The sequence below is a fragment of the Limulus polyphemus genome, unplaced genomic scaffold (genome assembly GCF_000517525.1).
Source record: "Limulus polyphemus unplaced genomic scaffold, Limulus_polyphemus-2.1.2 Scaffold5543, whole genome shotgun sequence".
Taxonomy (NCBI): Eukaryota; Metazoa; Arthropoda; class Merostomata; order Xiphosura; family Limulidae; genus Limulus; species Limulus polyphemus.
In genome coordinates this window covers 24,865-39,232 of record NW_013671153.1, presented here as the reverse complement: position 1 = coordinate 39,232, position 14,368 = coordinate 24,865, and the positions used below count along the sequence as shown (strand labels likewise).

At 33.3% G+C, this 14,368-nt stretch overlaps 1 protein-coding gene across 1 annotated transcript in view; it reads left to right on the top strand.

Annotated features, from left to right (window-relative positions):
• The window catches only part of LOC106472713 (glucose-6-phosphate exchanger SLC37A2-like), a gene marked incomplete at its 5' end in the record, with an annotated part of 33,144 nt that extends 21,861 nt beyond the window's left edge, over positions 1-11,283 (top strand). The window contains 4 exons of the mRNA XM_013933364.2: positions 1,813-1,861; positions 3,234-3,386; positions 9,409-9,506; positions 9,929-11,283. Of these exons, the coding sequence (XP_013788818.1) occupies positions 1,813-1,861; positions 3,234-3,386; positions 9,409-9,506; positions 9,929-9,997 (369 nt within the window). The remainder of the gene's footprint in view (positions 1-1,812; positions 1,862-3,233; positions 3,387-9,408; positions 9,507-9,928) is intronic.
• Between the last annotated feature and the right edge of the window lie 3,085 nt (positions 11,284-14,368).

Sequence of the window (14,368 nt, the reverse complement as noted above, 5' to 3'; positions counted from 1 at the left end):
AACCTTGCACTCATCCTAGTCAGAGTCTCAGTCAAATTGATTAAAGTAAATTCCGAGAAAAACCTTTAGCAGAAATACTTTATTAAAAATTCTTAATTTTGTGTATAACATACTGCAATATCTTACCAAACATACTTGCAATGGCTTACTAAAAGCTGTCAAAATGCACTAAGTAAATTGAGAATTATAGTAAACATTAATTTTCCAATTCAGTCTCAATGCAATGGATCAACCCTATGCACGTATGGTTAAATTTGCTGTCTAATGGCCTTCTACTGCTGTAATAATGTTTTACATTTTTTTAAATGTGTAGGAAAGTCTGCAAAATGTAAGCAAAGCAATCAATATTTTATTCCACACAGACTGTTCTTACAAGATGAAAGACCACAACTACTTAACCTAATAACGCAGGCCTACGAATTTAAACTTCATAAAAGTTGTTTTGGTTCTAATAATGGATTTTCCATAATTCAGCTACACAGACTGTTCTTACAAGATGAAAGACCACAACTACTTAACCTAATAACGCAGGCCTAAGAATTTAAACTTCATAAAAGTTGTTTTGGTTCTAATAATGGATTTTCCATAATTCAGCTACACAGATTTCAAAAGTAATATTAATTTTTTTCAATCACGTAAGGATTTTTTACAAATCAGGAAGAAAAAACTCTTACTTAGTTCAAATTGTTATTTCCTTTACCAAACTGAAGAAAATGGAAAAACATTGATGTCAAACGAATATGCATCTTCATTCATCCAGATTTTTTTGTGAACTCTACGTCTTTTGTTCTCAAAACTATGTGTTGTGGTCTTTCTATTAGGTATTGCATTATGACGTTTTGTGAAAAATGTGTATGTGATGGAGAAAAATGGATATCATTTTTGGATTCAGCGTACAGGAATTACTTTGGAACATGTAAATATGTCGAGACAATAAAACCATCGCAGTCCTGTGTAATAAGTCTTTGACTTAATTTTAAAGTTTGGTTTGTTTTGAATTTTGCACAAAGCTACATGTGGGCTATCTATGCTAGCCATCCCTAATTTAGCAGTGAAAGACTAGAGGAAAGGCAACTAGTCATCACCACCCACTGCCAACACTTGGGCTACTCTTTTACCAAAGAATAGTGGGATTGACTGTCACATTATAATGCCCCATGGCTGAATAGGCAAGCATGTTTGGTGGGACGGGGATTCAAATCCATGACCCACAGCTTGTGAGTCAAGCACCCTAACCTCCTGACCATGCCTAAATTTTAAGAGCCATGCCTATAAAGCTTAGCTTGAAATGTTGAAACTACCAAAAACCTAACTTTAGCAGTTAAGTTTCTAACAAAAAGTTACACTTCAAAAATCAAAATTACTTTGAAATAATCACCTTTCAAATATTTATAGAACAACACCCTAAACACAGTTTAGAACCAAAAAACAAAGTGATACTTCGTTTAACAGTTTCTTCTAAAACTAATAAAACTTAACATAGTCACATTCCACAAAACTGTTAAGTTATTCTTGGTATTGAACTCTAGGGCTTTTTTTCATACATTCCCAATTTAATTAGCAAATAGTAACAATTTCTTATTCATAACAAAAATTAATCAGACACATCATTCTTAAACTAGCCATGCACGTGGTAATATCTCATTCTAAAAGAAAATCTTTATACCAATATAGTATAATTTTAACATAATTCTCCTTATTTACATAACTTTGGGTATTTTTTATTTTGTTTTAAAAAACTTTTCTTGTGCTGAGTTTTCTTTATCATATGTATCTATGTGTGTAATATTATCTGTTGTCTTTTTAATACAGCTTTTTTTATATGATGCCTTTGGAAGTGTCTGCACTCTCAGTAATATAGGTAAGTAACACTTATTTTCATTGTTTAATACTCTAAATACTGACAGTTTCACATATAAAGGATCTGTAATGGCTATTTAAAGCTTAGGGAGATTCTAAGACTGATATAACTTCTGCTATAATAGTTTGATCTAACTTTTTGTCATACTTTAAATTGATTCATAATTTTACAAGTAAAGAAATAACCCACCCCTATAAACAATATACAAGAAGTGGCAGTTTTTCCACACTTACAAAAATTATAAGTTTTATAAAAAAGTTTTTATGTAAAGAATTGTTACCTAAGATCATCCTCCAGTATAATACTTTAATAAGCAACACAATAGTTTACATCAGATAATGAAACCCATTCCATGACTAGCCAATTGATAATTCATAGTGATATGCTAGTGGTAGATCCAAGGGTGTGGAAGCCGATAGACTCAATCACCCCCTTATTTTTGCAGAAACAAATGTTAAGACACATAAAATCCAATAAGAAACACTGAGTAATTACTGTGTTATTCTCAAGACTAGGGTGGAATATTTAATACTTAGTCAATAACACACAAAGTTCCTTTTACCAAACTCATCATGTGATGCTAGTGAAACTCCTGAAATTTTTTATTCCTGTTTTTTTTAATATTTTTAATTCTTCTGCTAATAACAGGTGAAGGATATACTGCTTTATTGACTACAATAAAAACAAAATATGTACAGAGAGTTGAGTACATTCTGTTGAAATGACTTTAAATATGCAGTGGAATGGCATGTGTAATAACAAAATTTACATTGTTTGGCATTTCGTAGTTAGTGTGAAACCATCAAAAGCTGATCACTTTTGTGAAGGATGTTTAATAGCCCTTTCAAGCACAAAATATTTCTGTGCAATTGGACTGTTGAAAGGGGTACTAGAAAACAGTTGTCTTTGTACACTAGTTTGATTATGGAAGGCATCAGGAATGAGTGATGTGCTGTGAACATGACATCCTTACAACAGAGCCTTTTGCAATGGAAACTACACTGCAGGGCTATTGTTAAAATGACTGGTCATCAGATAAAGCATGACCTCTAATGGTGACATGGACTAAAATGACATGGCAAGGTTCCAAGATTATTTTAGTATTATGGACTCAATCTCTGTATTCTGTTATGTATTTAACAGGTTGTTATAAAGGAACATTAAACGTGTATTGCATTATACATTTGTAATGACTATTATGTTAAAATAGTGACACTGTAATGACCAGAGATTAAATAAGCACTTCGTTTGGCTTTTATATACCTGTTGCTCTGTGTGTAGTGATGTTTACTAGCTTGGGATTTAAATATGACAATATTATGATAAATTAGAATAGCAGTACAGCTAGTAAATAATTAAAACTTAATTTTAGTTCTTCAGGTGATAGGTGGAGCTGCAGTTAATGGTCCTTATGCTTTAATAACGACAGCAGTGTCTGCACAACTGGGAACACATAAGTCACTGATGGGAAATGCTAAAGCTGTAGCAACCGTTACTGCCATTATAGACGGAACAGGATCTATCGGTAAGCTTTTCAATGAAAAATCTTAAACTCTTACAGTAAACTCTCAGTTATTCCTTACAATCTGTACAACATTTTTATAACTGTTTACCATAATTTGCAATCTGACTCATGACAGAAAATATGACTATTTTGGTATGTGATAGGGTATCCCATCAGATTGTGTAATATAGAAGCTTGAGAGTGAGTTACATCCAGATATAATTTCACCATGCTGTTTTTATCTTTGATCTGAGTAGTTGTTAAGGTGTTTCTAGCCTACCAAAGTGGACCACCTGTCTGCTAAGGTCAAGCTATTTTGCCATTATTTTAGTACTCCTCTCTTCTCTTATCCTTTAATATTCTTACATTTCATTCAGAAAAAGTCTTCTACTCTCCTTATATGATCTTGAATTGTTTTCTTTCTTTCTTGAATTGTTTTCTTTCTTCCCTATTTGAGGCAAGTTGTCAGAGTTCATCTCTCTCGTATGCAGGCGTACTTTCTTTGACAACTTGACAGCACCTTCTCCATTGAAACTTTTTTTACCTCTCTTATGGCTAAAGTTTTGAGCAACTGGTGTACCATCATGATCACATTCACACCTGCTACATTTGTAACACCTCAGACATTCTGTTATATTATATTTGCAGATTAACTTTGATTCAAACTCTGTTTTGATCTCAACAAAAACAAACATTTAGTGATTCTAGCTTGTTACCTCAGCAGTTCCTCTCAGGTTTTGCAAAAAGTTCAGGAATGGTGAATGTTCCATAGATAATGTATTGCAACAGTGCTCTAACCATTTTATAAAAAAGGAACACCCAACTGTACTGACAAAACTAATAATAACTTCTTTGGATGTTACTCGATTATAGATTAGCATACACTTCTGGATTCCTCATAAAATAACGCATATTCCTGTATATTAAACCACATGCGGTTCCTTCAAAGTGCTCTACAATTTTTGCTGTTGTTGAGTCGGAGAATGCTTATTTATACAAGTGTATATTGTTGACTTTGCAAAACATAGTTGGTTTTAAAATTCTCTAAGATTAGTTAATGTAATTGTTGATTTGTGTAAAAAAAATCCATGAAAGCTACATTTCCTGTTCACTATGAAATACATAATACAAAATAATGGAAATTAACAGAACCCTTTATAAAAAATTCAACTGGAATAGTCTCTGTTAGAATAAACTTTCTGAAAAATTGTACTAAAAAAGCAGTAGGTTATTACATCAGAATTAACCTTTTTTTTAGCAGTATAACATTATATTATGGAAGAGAAACTACTGAAAGTAATTCTGTTTTTTTTTAAATCATTTAAAACAACTACACTGTTACATTTGTGAAAAAGGGTTTTTTGTCAGTTTTACAAGTTAATCCTTGTTTTTAAAGGAACATCTCCAGTAAATTTGGATGGAAACATTGTAAATTTTAACATTTTCCAACACTGAAAATAATAACTTTCCTTGATTTGTGCTGCCCTCTATATGCACCAGTTTTGTTCTCCACCAACCTCGAGTCTCTCACCTAACATCATGTGTATACATGTGGTATATCTGCATTGTACCATGCAAATAAGAGTGCAACACACCCTCATTGTGCAGCTAACTCCCTCTATACTGTACAGCACAATCATCATTTCGAGACTAGGCAAAAAAAAGATGCACCTTAAGTGGAGAGGATGGGTGGGAAGTGTAAGTTTCTATCAGAAATACATTTGCAGTGTTGGAAAATATTAACGATACCTTACCTCCTCTCACATAATAGTTAGAATCCCACACTGAAAAAGTGGAGGGACCAGTGCAAAAGTTACCTAGATGAGCATTCTTTAGAATGTATCCAAAGAACTCATGGAGTGTGGTACCCTAAGATATAGGGTCACACTTGTGGGAGACTGCACCATACATGAACCAGAGTATACTTTTCACCTGCTGTAAAGATACATGTTGCTAATCCAAGTGGAAAAGTCACAACTCCAATCAGTAAATGGATGCACCAGATGGTTTAGAATGGCTACAGTGTGTCAGACCATATTCAGTGGGTCAACTCCAGTCCAAAACCAGGTCTGCAGTAGGAGGAGAGTACTCACTATCTACACCAACAGAACACCACCACCCTACTCTTGTCTGAGTGGAAGTGGCTACACTCAGGAGGAAGCTTCTATGGTCCACCTTTCCAGTGGCTAGGAACTGGTAAGTGGCAAGGACTCCCACTAGAAGAGGGTAAGAGACATTGCAGTGGGAAGTCTGGAGGAACACAACACCTAAGATTGTGTGATGGGTGACCATAAAAATCCTATTTTGAAAAGCAGGCTGGTCCAGGTTTATTCAACTAGGACTGGAGGTATGGGCAGTAATTCCAACACAGCTTTACTCATGGTTGTCCATGAGTTGGTATGTCTGGAACAGACTTTTTTTATGAAGCAATATACTGCAAGGAACCCTTGAGGAGTCTTGTGGAACACCCAATCTTGTCAGTGAGCATCATACATCTCTAAAGGATGCATGGTAAGGAGTTAAAGTATACCTGGACAGATACCACTCGCCACTGAGCAGGATCTGGAGATATAAAAATAGGCCATTGTAGAGGTTAGATATATAAAAAAGAGAACTTACCCATTCAGAGCCAGTAAGGGACATAATGGTAATGGGAGAAAGTCTATATCCAGATGATGAAGAAAATGTGCAATGAAAGTAAGTGGGATAGTATAAACACCAGTTTGCACAAACTCTTTCAATGGATGATGAAAGTGAAGAGCCGCAGAGAGTAAGGTGTCCAATTTGGTAAGAGGAGACTCAAAAGAGTCAATGTAAACTTACATCCAAAGAAGCATAGGTTAAATGGATTAGGTTCTGTAGCCATCCATTGAGAGTAATAGGAGAAATATCTCGAGAAGATGAGGAATTCTAAAGAATAAGTAGATGAGAGCATAAACCATGAAAAGGAACAGAGCGGTCCAAAGAACAATGAACCATGTGGATGGAACAGAAAAAAACTTAGAATACAAAGAGAATAAAATTGAGAAATGGAAGGAAAAATACAGGAAGCAACAATAGAATACACATCATATCTCCTACAGTCAGAGGGAAAAAGTAAGAAGTAAGATTTAAGCAAAAGATGGTGCAAGGAACAAGAGACTAAAGGGTCAAAGACAGGAAGGGTAAGGCATATATTCAGGTTCAAATAAGGAAGGACTGCAAGATGAGGAGGAAAAAGGTGGCAAAAAGAAAAAAAAAGGACCTAGAAAAGACAGGGGAGGGGAATACATGACAATAATGAGAAAACCTGAAAGTATTATGTAGAGCTGTCTGGTAACCAGCCATGGTTGAAGGCGATAAGTCTTGTTTGAACAGCCAACGAAAAAATTCGGAAAGATGGGGATAAAAGGAAGAGAATGAAAGAAAACATAATGCAGAGACCAACTTTGGAATGTGTGCCCTTGTCAAGGATAGAAAAGGAGGTAGGAAAAACGATCTGAACAAGAAAGTAGGCTACATCTAAAGAGAGTCTGGAATATCTTGCAAGGGACTGGACAAAATCCACATGTGAAGTCAGAGTGATCACACTGCTGGATGAGAGAGGTTGAAGGAGTAGGGAGAGTGACAGAGGAAGAGAGGACAGGAAAAGGTGCAATAGAGGAAACCATGGCTGAGCTGGTCAGTACTGTTATCAGGAGGCCTCAAACTGGAGTGTCCAGAACGAAGGAAGACATGAGGAAGAAGACGAGCAGGAGGGTAGGCATGGAGGAAAAAGCTGGACAAATCCTGACAGAATGTATCCCAAGTTAAAGCTGATGGAAGAGGAAGTGTCCCCATAGTGATTGCAGTAAGAGACAACTGCAGAATTGACTGTATGTATCATTGAGGGACATCTATGAACCATCCTAAAAAATTCTAAATTTGATGTACCACCAAAACTTCTAAGAGATGGATTTGAAGGGACAATATGTCATGGTACCAATGCCACTAATTCATGTGAGAGTCGAGATATGTCCACCCATTTTGTCAAGGTGGCAGCTGGAAACAGAAGGAGACCCAGATGAGAGGAAGAAGAATACCTACTATGGGAGTAGTTTTATCAAATCACCTGGTGAAGTTTTGTGCAAGGAAGGAGAATAGTTAAGGATTAAGAGAAGGTGCAGTCCATTGTAGACATAGCATATGAGCATGATCCAAGGGGATATGGGATTCCATGAAAGCCAAAGTCCCAAAAAGAGAGAGAGAACCTCCTGCAGAATGAGGGAAGGAGATAATATGGCATGAGAAACCAACTGCTCTATGTCCCTCAAAACAAGAGTAGAAGGTTGGGTCATGCAGACATACACAAAAAAACACCCAAATGAATGACAAGTGAAATGGGTGTGAGACTTGACTCCTACAAGCTGAATCAACCAACTCAGATGTGCCACTGTCCAAAGAATGAGAAGAACGGTGGCTGTAGGAGTTTAGTTGGGACAGAGCCCAACAACAAAAGAAGTATCCAAGATGTTCACCTTGGTCATCCCACAACCTGGGAAGAAAGACCACCAACAGGTCAAAAATTCCACAACAGGAAGGCAAAGAAAGACAAAAAAGATGCAAGACTTGACACCTATCTACATATTCCCTGGGAACCACAAAAAAGACAGGAAGAAGAACTTGGAAAAGAATGAGAAACCCATCCAATGTTGGCAAGAAACAAGCTCCCTTAGAGGATATAAAATAATGGAAACGGGTGACATTGGAGGAGGAGAGGAAAAATCAAAGGTTAAAGGTCTCTGATAGAAATCCCAATACATAACAATTGGCCACAAATGGAGGATACAGGCCCTACTGACCCTCAGCTTATAGGACAGTCGTGACCAAGACTGACAGCGCTGAAGTCTACGAATAGTGGAAGGATGTAAGTGGTTACAGAGAGAGAGACAAAGAAGGAGCATTGGAAAGACAGTAAACTATTGAAGATAAAGCATAACACTGGCATGTGACACAACATATGACACCAGAGATCCAAGCATGCCACTAAAATCATACATCCAATGAAGATAAACACACCACTGTAGAAAAGATAAGTGAATGAGCATCCATTGAAAACCCAACAAGGGAATGGTGGATTACCACGGAAAGGAGGAAAAATAATGGAAAAGTAAGTGAGTGTAAGACGAAGGTAGGAAAACCTAAGCCTAAGAAAGACAAACAAAAGACAGAGAATCTGACAACTCCAAAATTTAGGAGTCACAGAAAAGTAACAAGCACAATTCATGCCTAGTCATATGAGGTAACAAAGGAAGGAGAACGAGGCATGTATGCCCAAAAGATGTGGTAAAAATAACTGAATATGTAAAAAAACATACCTGAATAACCTAGTCGTGAAATAATTAAAAAATGCTGTGGTAGAAACAAGACAATGCTGGTGTAAGAGGAAGCAAAGGTAGGGAAGGAAAAAATAGGAAAAATCCCTTCTGTTACAAACAAGAAACTTAGGTGGAATTATGTCAGTGACAAAAGAAGGCTCAGGCTGCATGAAAAAGACTCCACCACCCACTGCATAAAAGCCATCACCTCTCTCAAAAGACAAACCAAAAGCCAACGTAATTGATAGGCTAGCATGAACAAAGTCATGTTATTTTACACCAGATAAAGTGGAAGTTACTGATACTTGTCTTTGGTGGTACTTTGACTGAAAAATGTCTATATCTGAAAAGTTCAGGAGTGAAAAAAAAAGACGTTGTTACACAAGTGGCAAATCAAGAAGTGATGATTGTGCTTTACAGTATAAAGGATGTCTCACACTCCTATTGGTGGAGGTTATTGCATGTTACAATGAAACTATACCATGTTTAAACACGTGATGTTAGGTGGGATCCTCAAAACTAGTGACAAGTGAAAATTGCACCTATAGAGGGCAGCACAAATCTAGGAAAGCTACAATGAGAGGTAAAGTATTGTATTTGAATTTGGAATTTCAAAGTACTTATTGTAGAATATTGTGTGCTTTATATGCATATTGCATTGAACCTAATACAATAGCCAAGTGATGGTATTTATATATGACCTACAGGAGCTGCGATTGGGCCACTTTTAGCTGGTGTTATCTCCAAAACTAGTTGGAATAATGTTTTCTACATGGCCATGGTATCTGACTTTCTAGCAGTTTTGGTGAGTTGAATAACCATTAGATGAAAAGCTAACATGATCTATAAAGATTATTTAAATCTTAGAGACTCTAAGACTACCAACTGCCTTACTGTGACAGATATATCATTTGCTACAAGAATTTGGTCTATTGTATTGTTTTACTACATAATTTTACATGTGAATAAACACATCATCATTATGAACAATGAATAATTAAGGAATCCTCTAATGGAAAGTAACTTATCCAGTAAGCTTTTTCAAATAACTACTCTACACTAACAAAAATCTTGAGTATTTCAGAAGTAGAATTTTCTTATGTCTTACAACTCGAGGACCAGAAAACAATCTTTTGATAAACCTGAACCATATAGATTGAATAATTATCAAGAAAATATTTTATTGTTGACATTTTTTCTAAAACCTGTAATCTCCTTTCTCATTAGACACTTCTACGAATCATGCAGCATGAAGTGAGACGTCTTAAACGAAAAAAGATGAATTTGTGGGTTTAGTAAGATATATTTTGGTAATATCATCATCATCATTCCTTAACATTTGATTGTCTCCTAATGTATATGTGAATTTTTTTTCAAGGAAGATTTTTGTCCATAATAAATGATCTAAAGTGCTTCACACCAGAATAAAAAGAAAACTTGTCTGCCCATCATATTTGCTTTCTGATGGGTGTTTGAATTCTTATGTATAAAAATTTGAGAAAATAATGCATTCGAAGAGATTTCAAAGCTTAGCCGTTCAGTAGCGAGACTTCCAACAAGTGATACAATACCAGAAAAGTACAAAATTCTTTATTTTGAGTGTACATTTTTCTAAATTTTGGTTTACTAATTTTTATTTAGACTTTTGTGTAAGATCATTCTGATTCTAGAGTTTTTTTTTTAAAAAAGTTTTATGATTACAAATACTTGATAGAATGTATTATATGTAATTACACTTGTAAATGTTTCTGCTCTTGTACGAAATCATACAAAGTTGAAATGTTTAATAAGGATTATCTTCCAACATCTATAACTTATTAATAAAACTTTGTATTTTTCAGTTGCAATTTTTGTTAAACACTTGTGAAATAAAAGTGACATAACTCCTAAATTTTGTACATATTTTTTTCTAATGTAAGCTAATATGGTATTGATTAAATTTGACTTTTGTTTCCCTAAACATTTTACATTCATCAACAGTTTGATCTGCACTGTAATTGAATGTATCTTGTTGTTGTATTTTAACAACTAATATCTTTGACGAAAGACAGCAATTTTGGGGTTTGATGAAAACAGGTAAAGCATAAACAACTGAATAGTTTTGGTGATGAAATGGAAAACATATCATATACAATGAGATGTATTAGGCCAACAATAATGATACTAACTCCACTGCTAGATATACCACTGATAAAAACCCATAAAATAAGTTAGTGAATGTAAGAAAGAGGACTTGTTCAAATTAGAATGTACATTTTGTCCTAAATCCTGAAGTGTGTATTAACAAATTAAGCACACACACACACATAGTGTATATGAACCAGTTGTATAGAACAAAAAGTGATTAAAAAATAAAAACAAGCATCTACATTTTATTTTAACAAACTGGAAGAATTTTAATTACTAACTTCAGTTTTATTTGTCCTGCTGGCTCAGCAAGAATGCATCTAAAGATGAACCACTTACTCCACATAACTAACAGTTTTAAACTACTAAAACTATACAAGTTTGCTCATGGTGTACCTATTTAGACACTAGAGCATAGGCACCCACAGGAATAGACAAAAGGGGGCATTTGACTCCCCTTATATATATCACAAAAAAATTGCACATATTATGATGTAAACTTAACATTGTAGTTAGACTAAATATTTTCAAACTTAACATTGTAGTTAGATTAAATATTTTTAAACTTAACATCGTAGTTAGACTAAATATTTTTAAATTTAACATCGTAGTTAGACCAAATATTTTTAAATTTAACATCGTAGTTAGACCAAATATTTTTAAATTTAACATCGTAGTTAGACTGAATATTTTTAAATTTAACATCGTAGTTAGACTGAATATTTTTAAACTTAACATCGCAGTTAGACTAAATATTTTTAAACTTAACATTATAGTAGTTAGACTAAATATTTTAAACTTAACATTGTAGTTAGATTAAATATTTTTAATCTTAACATTGTAGTAGTTAGATTAAATATATCTAAAACTTAACATTGTAGTAGTTAGATTAAATATATCTAAAACTTAACATTGTAGTTAGATTAAATATATTTCAAACTTAACATTGTAGTTAGACTAAGTATTTTTAAACTTAACATTGCAGTTAGACTAAATATTTTTAAACTTAACATCGTAGTTAGACTAAATATTTTTAAACTTAACATTGTAGTAGCTAGACTAAATATTTTTAAACTTAACATTGTAGTAGCTAGACTAAATATTTTTAAACTTAACATTGTAGTTAGATTAAATATTTTTAAACTTAACATTGTAGTTAGACTAAATATTTTTAAACTTAACATTGTAGTTAGACTAAATATTTTTAAACTTAACATTGTAGTTAACTAAATATTTTTAAAGTTAACATTGTAGTTAGACTAAATATTTTTAAACTTAACATTGTAGTTGGATTAAATATTTTTAAACTTAACATCATAGTTAGACTAAATATTTTTAAACTTAACATTGTAGTAGTTAGACTAAATATTTTTAAACTTAACATTGTAGTAGCTAGACTAAATATTTTTAAACTTAACATTGTAGTTAGACTAAGTATTTTAAACTTAACATTGTAGTAGTTAGATTAAATATTTTTAATCTTAACATTGTAGTAGTTAGACTAAATATTTTTAAACTTAACATTGTAGTAGTTAGACTAAATATTTTAAACTTAACATTGTAGTAGTTAGATTAAATATATTTAAAACTTAACATTGTAGTTAGATTAAATATATTTAAAACTTAACATTGTAGTTAGACTAAGTATTTTTAAACTTAACATTGTAATTAGATTAAATATTTTTAAACTTAACATTGTAGTTAGACTAAGTATTTTTAAACTTAACATTGTAGTTAGACTAAATATTTTTAAACTTAACATCGTAGTTAGACTAACTATTTTTAAACTTAACATTGTAGTAGTTAGATTAAATATTTTTAGTTATTTTTATTGAAAATGTAAATTGGGATTTGCAGTTAAGCACTCACAACACATTGTTTTAGTTTGTTGACTTACACTGTAAAAGCTGATCCCCTACATACATGTTTTGCCCCCGCCCTCCCAAAAAAAAAAATCTGTGGGCACCCATGCACTAGTGAATTAAAGTAATATTTTCATAACCACTTTACATGAATTCCTATATTTTGGACAAGCTTACAAAATATGAGAGCTAAATTGAGAGCATTGAAAACTCAGAGTTAGCAAACTGTAATTTTAAATTAGATATTATAGAGCCTAAAAACTGGGTGTTCAAACTATAACATTTGGTTAGAAACTAATGCACAGTTTCTCTATGCATCATATAAGTTAAAGTATAAAAATTATTACTGATATACCCCCCCCCCCCCCTACACACACAGACATAATAAGCAGATGTTATGCTACAAATGTTTCATGTTTCTCTGGTTTGTTACGGATTTTGTGCAAAGCTAAATGAGGGCTATCTGTGTTAGTCATTCCTAATTTAGAAGTGTACGACTAGAGGAAAGGCACCTAGTCATCACCACCCACCGCCAACTATTTTACCAATGAATAGTGGGATTGACCGTCACATTATAACACCCCCATGGCTGAAAGGGCAAGCATGTTTGGTGTGATGGGGAATCAAACCAATGACCCACAGATTGTGAGTCCAGCTCCCTTACCACCTGGCCGTGCCTTCATGTTTGGTCATATTTAATTACCTCATTACAGGAAAAGTGAAATCAAAAATGTAATGATTCTGTGTAAATAACTCATCTTCAGTAACTTAAGAGTAAAGAAAGTTTTTTTTTGTTTTTGCACATCTACATGTCGTATAGGAAGCTCCATAGTCTGTAAAGCCTTCCCAGAAATAATGTTCTTACTCTATGTATTATTTTAAAATTATTGTTGATGATAATATATTCTGCTTGTATTCCAAGAACTTATTGGTAACAATAAAGAAAAATATATGATATGTCAACTACACTATGTCTGCTATACCAGTGTCGACTGTGATATGACACAGTAGAGATCTAGCAATTATTTACATTAACTTTCATGAACGACGACTGTTACAGAGTGAACCAGATTTAGTAAGTGAATTGTAATTATTATTCATTTTACGACATCCACAAATCTGATTTTTAGCGTAAGGATGAATTACACAATCTATTTATTTGACTTTATTATATGTGTTTTGTTTTTATATCAGTTATTGTTATTATTTACTTACAAAGTCTGGTACTCCTAAGTATAGTACAAGTAAAAAACCTGTGTCAAGAAGTGATGGTCTTTCTGACAAGGAAAGCTTAAAAAAAGAACAGAAAATCAGCATAAAAATATAAAGTTTCTATATTCCAATATTTGAATTTTTTTATATTATTACTGTAGTTAACATTCATCATGAAACAGGTACATATGTTGCTGATAAATGCATGAAGATTTCCGACATAGAATTTTTTACACATCCACAGAAGCATCAAACTTTTTAATTGCACACGGTGACGTTTCTACATTATGTAATATACACTAAAAACTGGATATAAAAACATTTCTGTCTCCTTCAGCAGTCATTACTAATTTTTTGTAATACTAATGCACGTTTTTATTCCTACTAAATTAATACGAGTGAAGATTCAAATAGTCAACAGTTGCTGCTGAACAACAATATATGTAAGAAAAACACACACACCCAA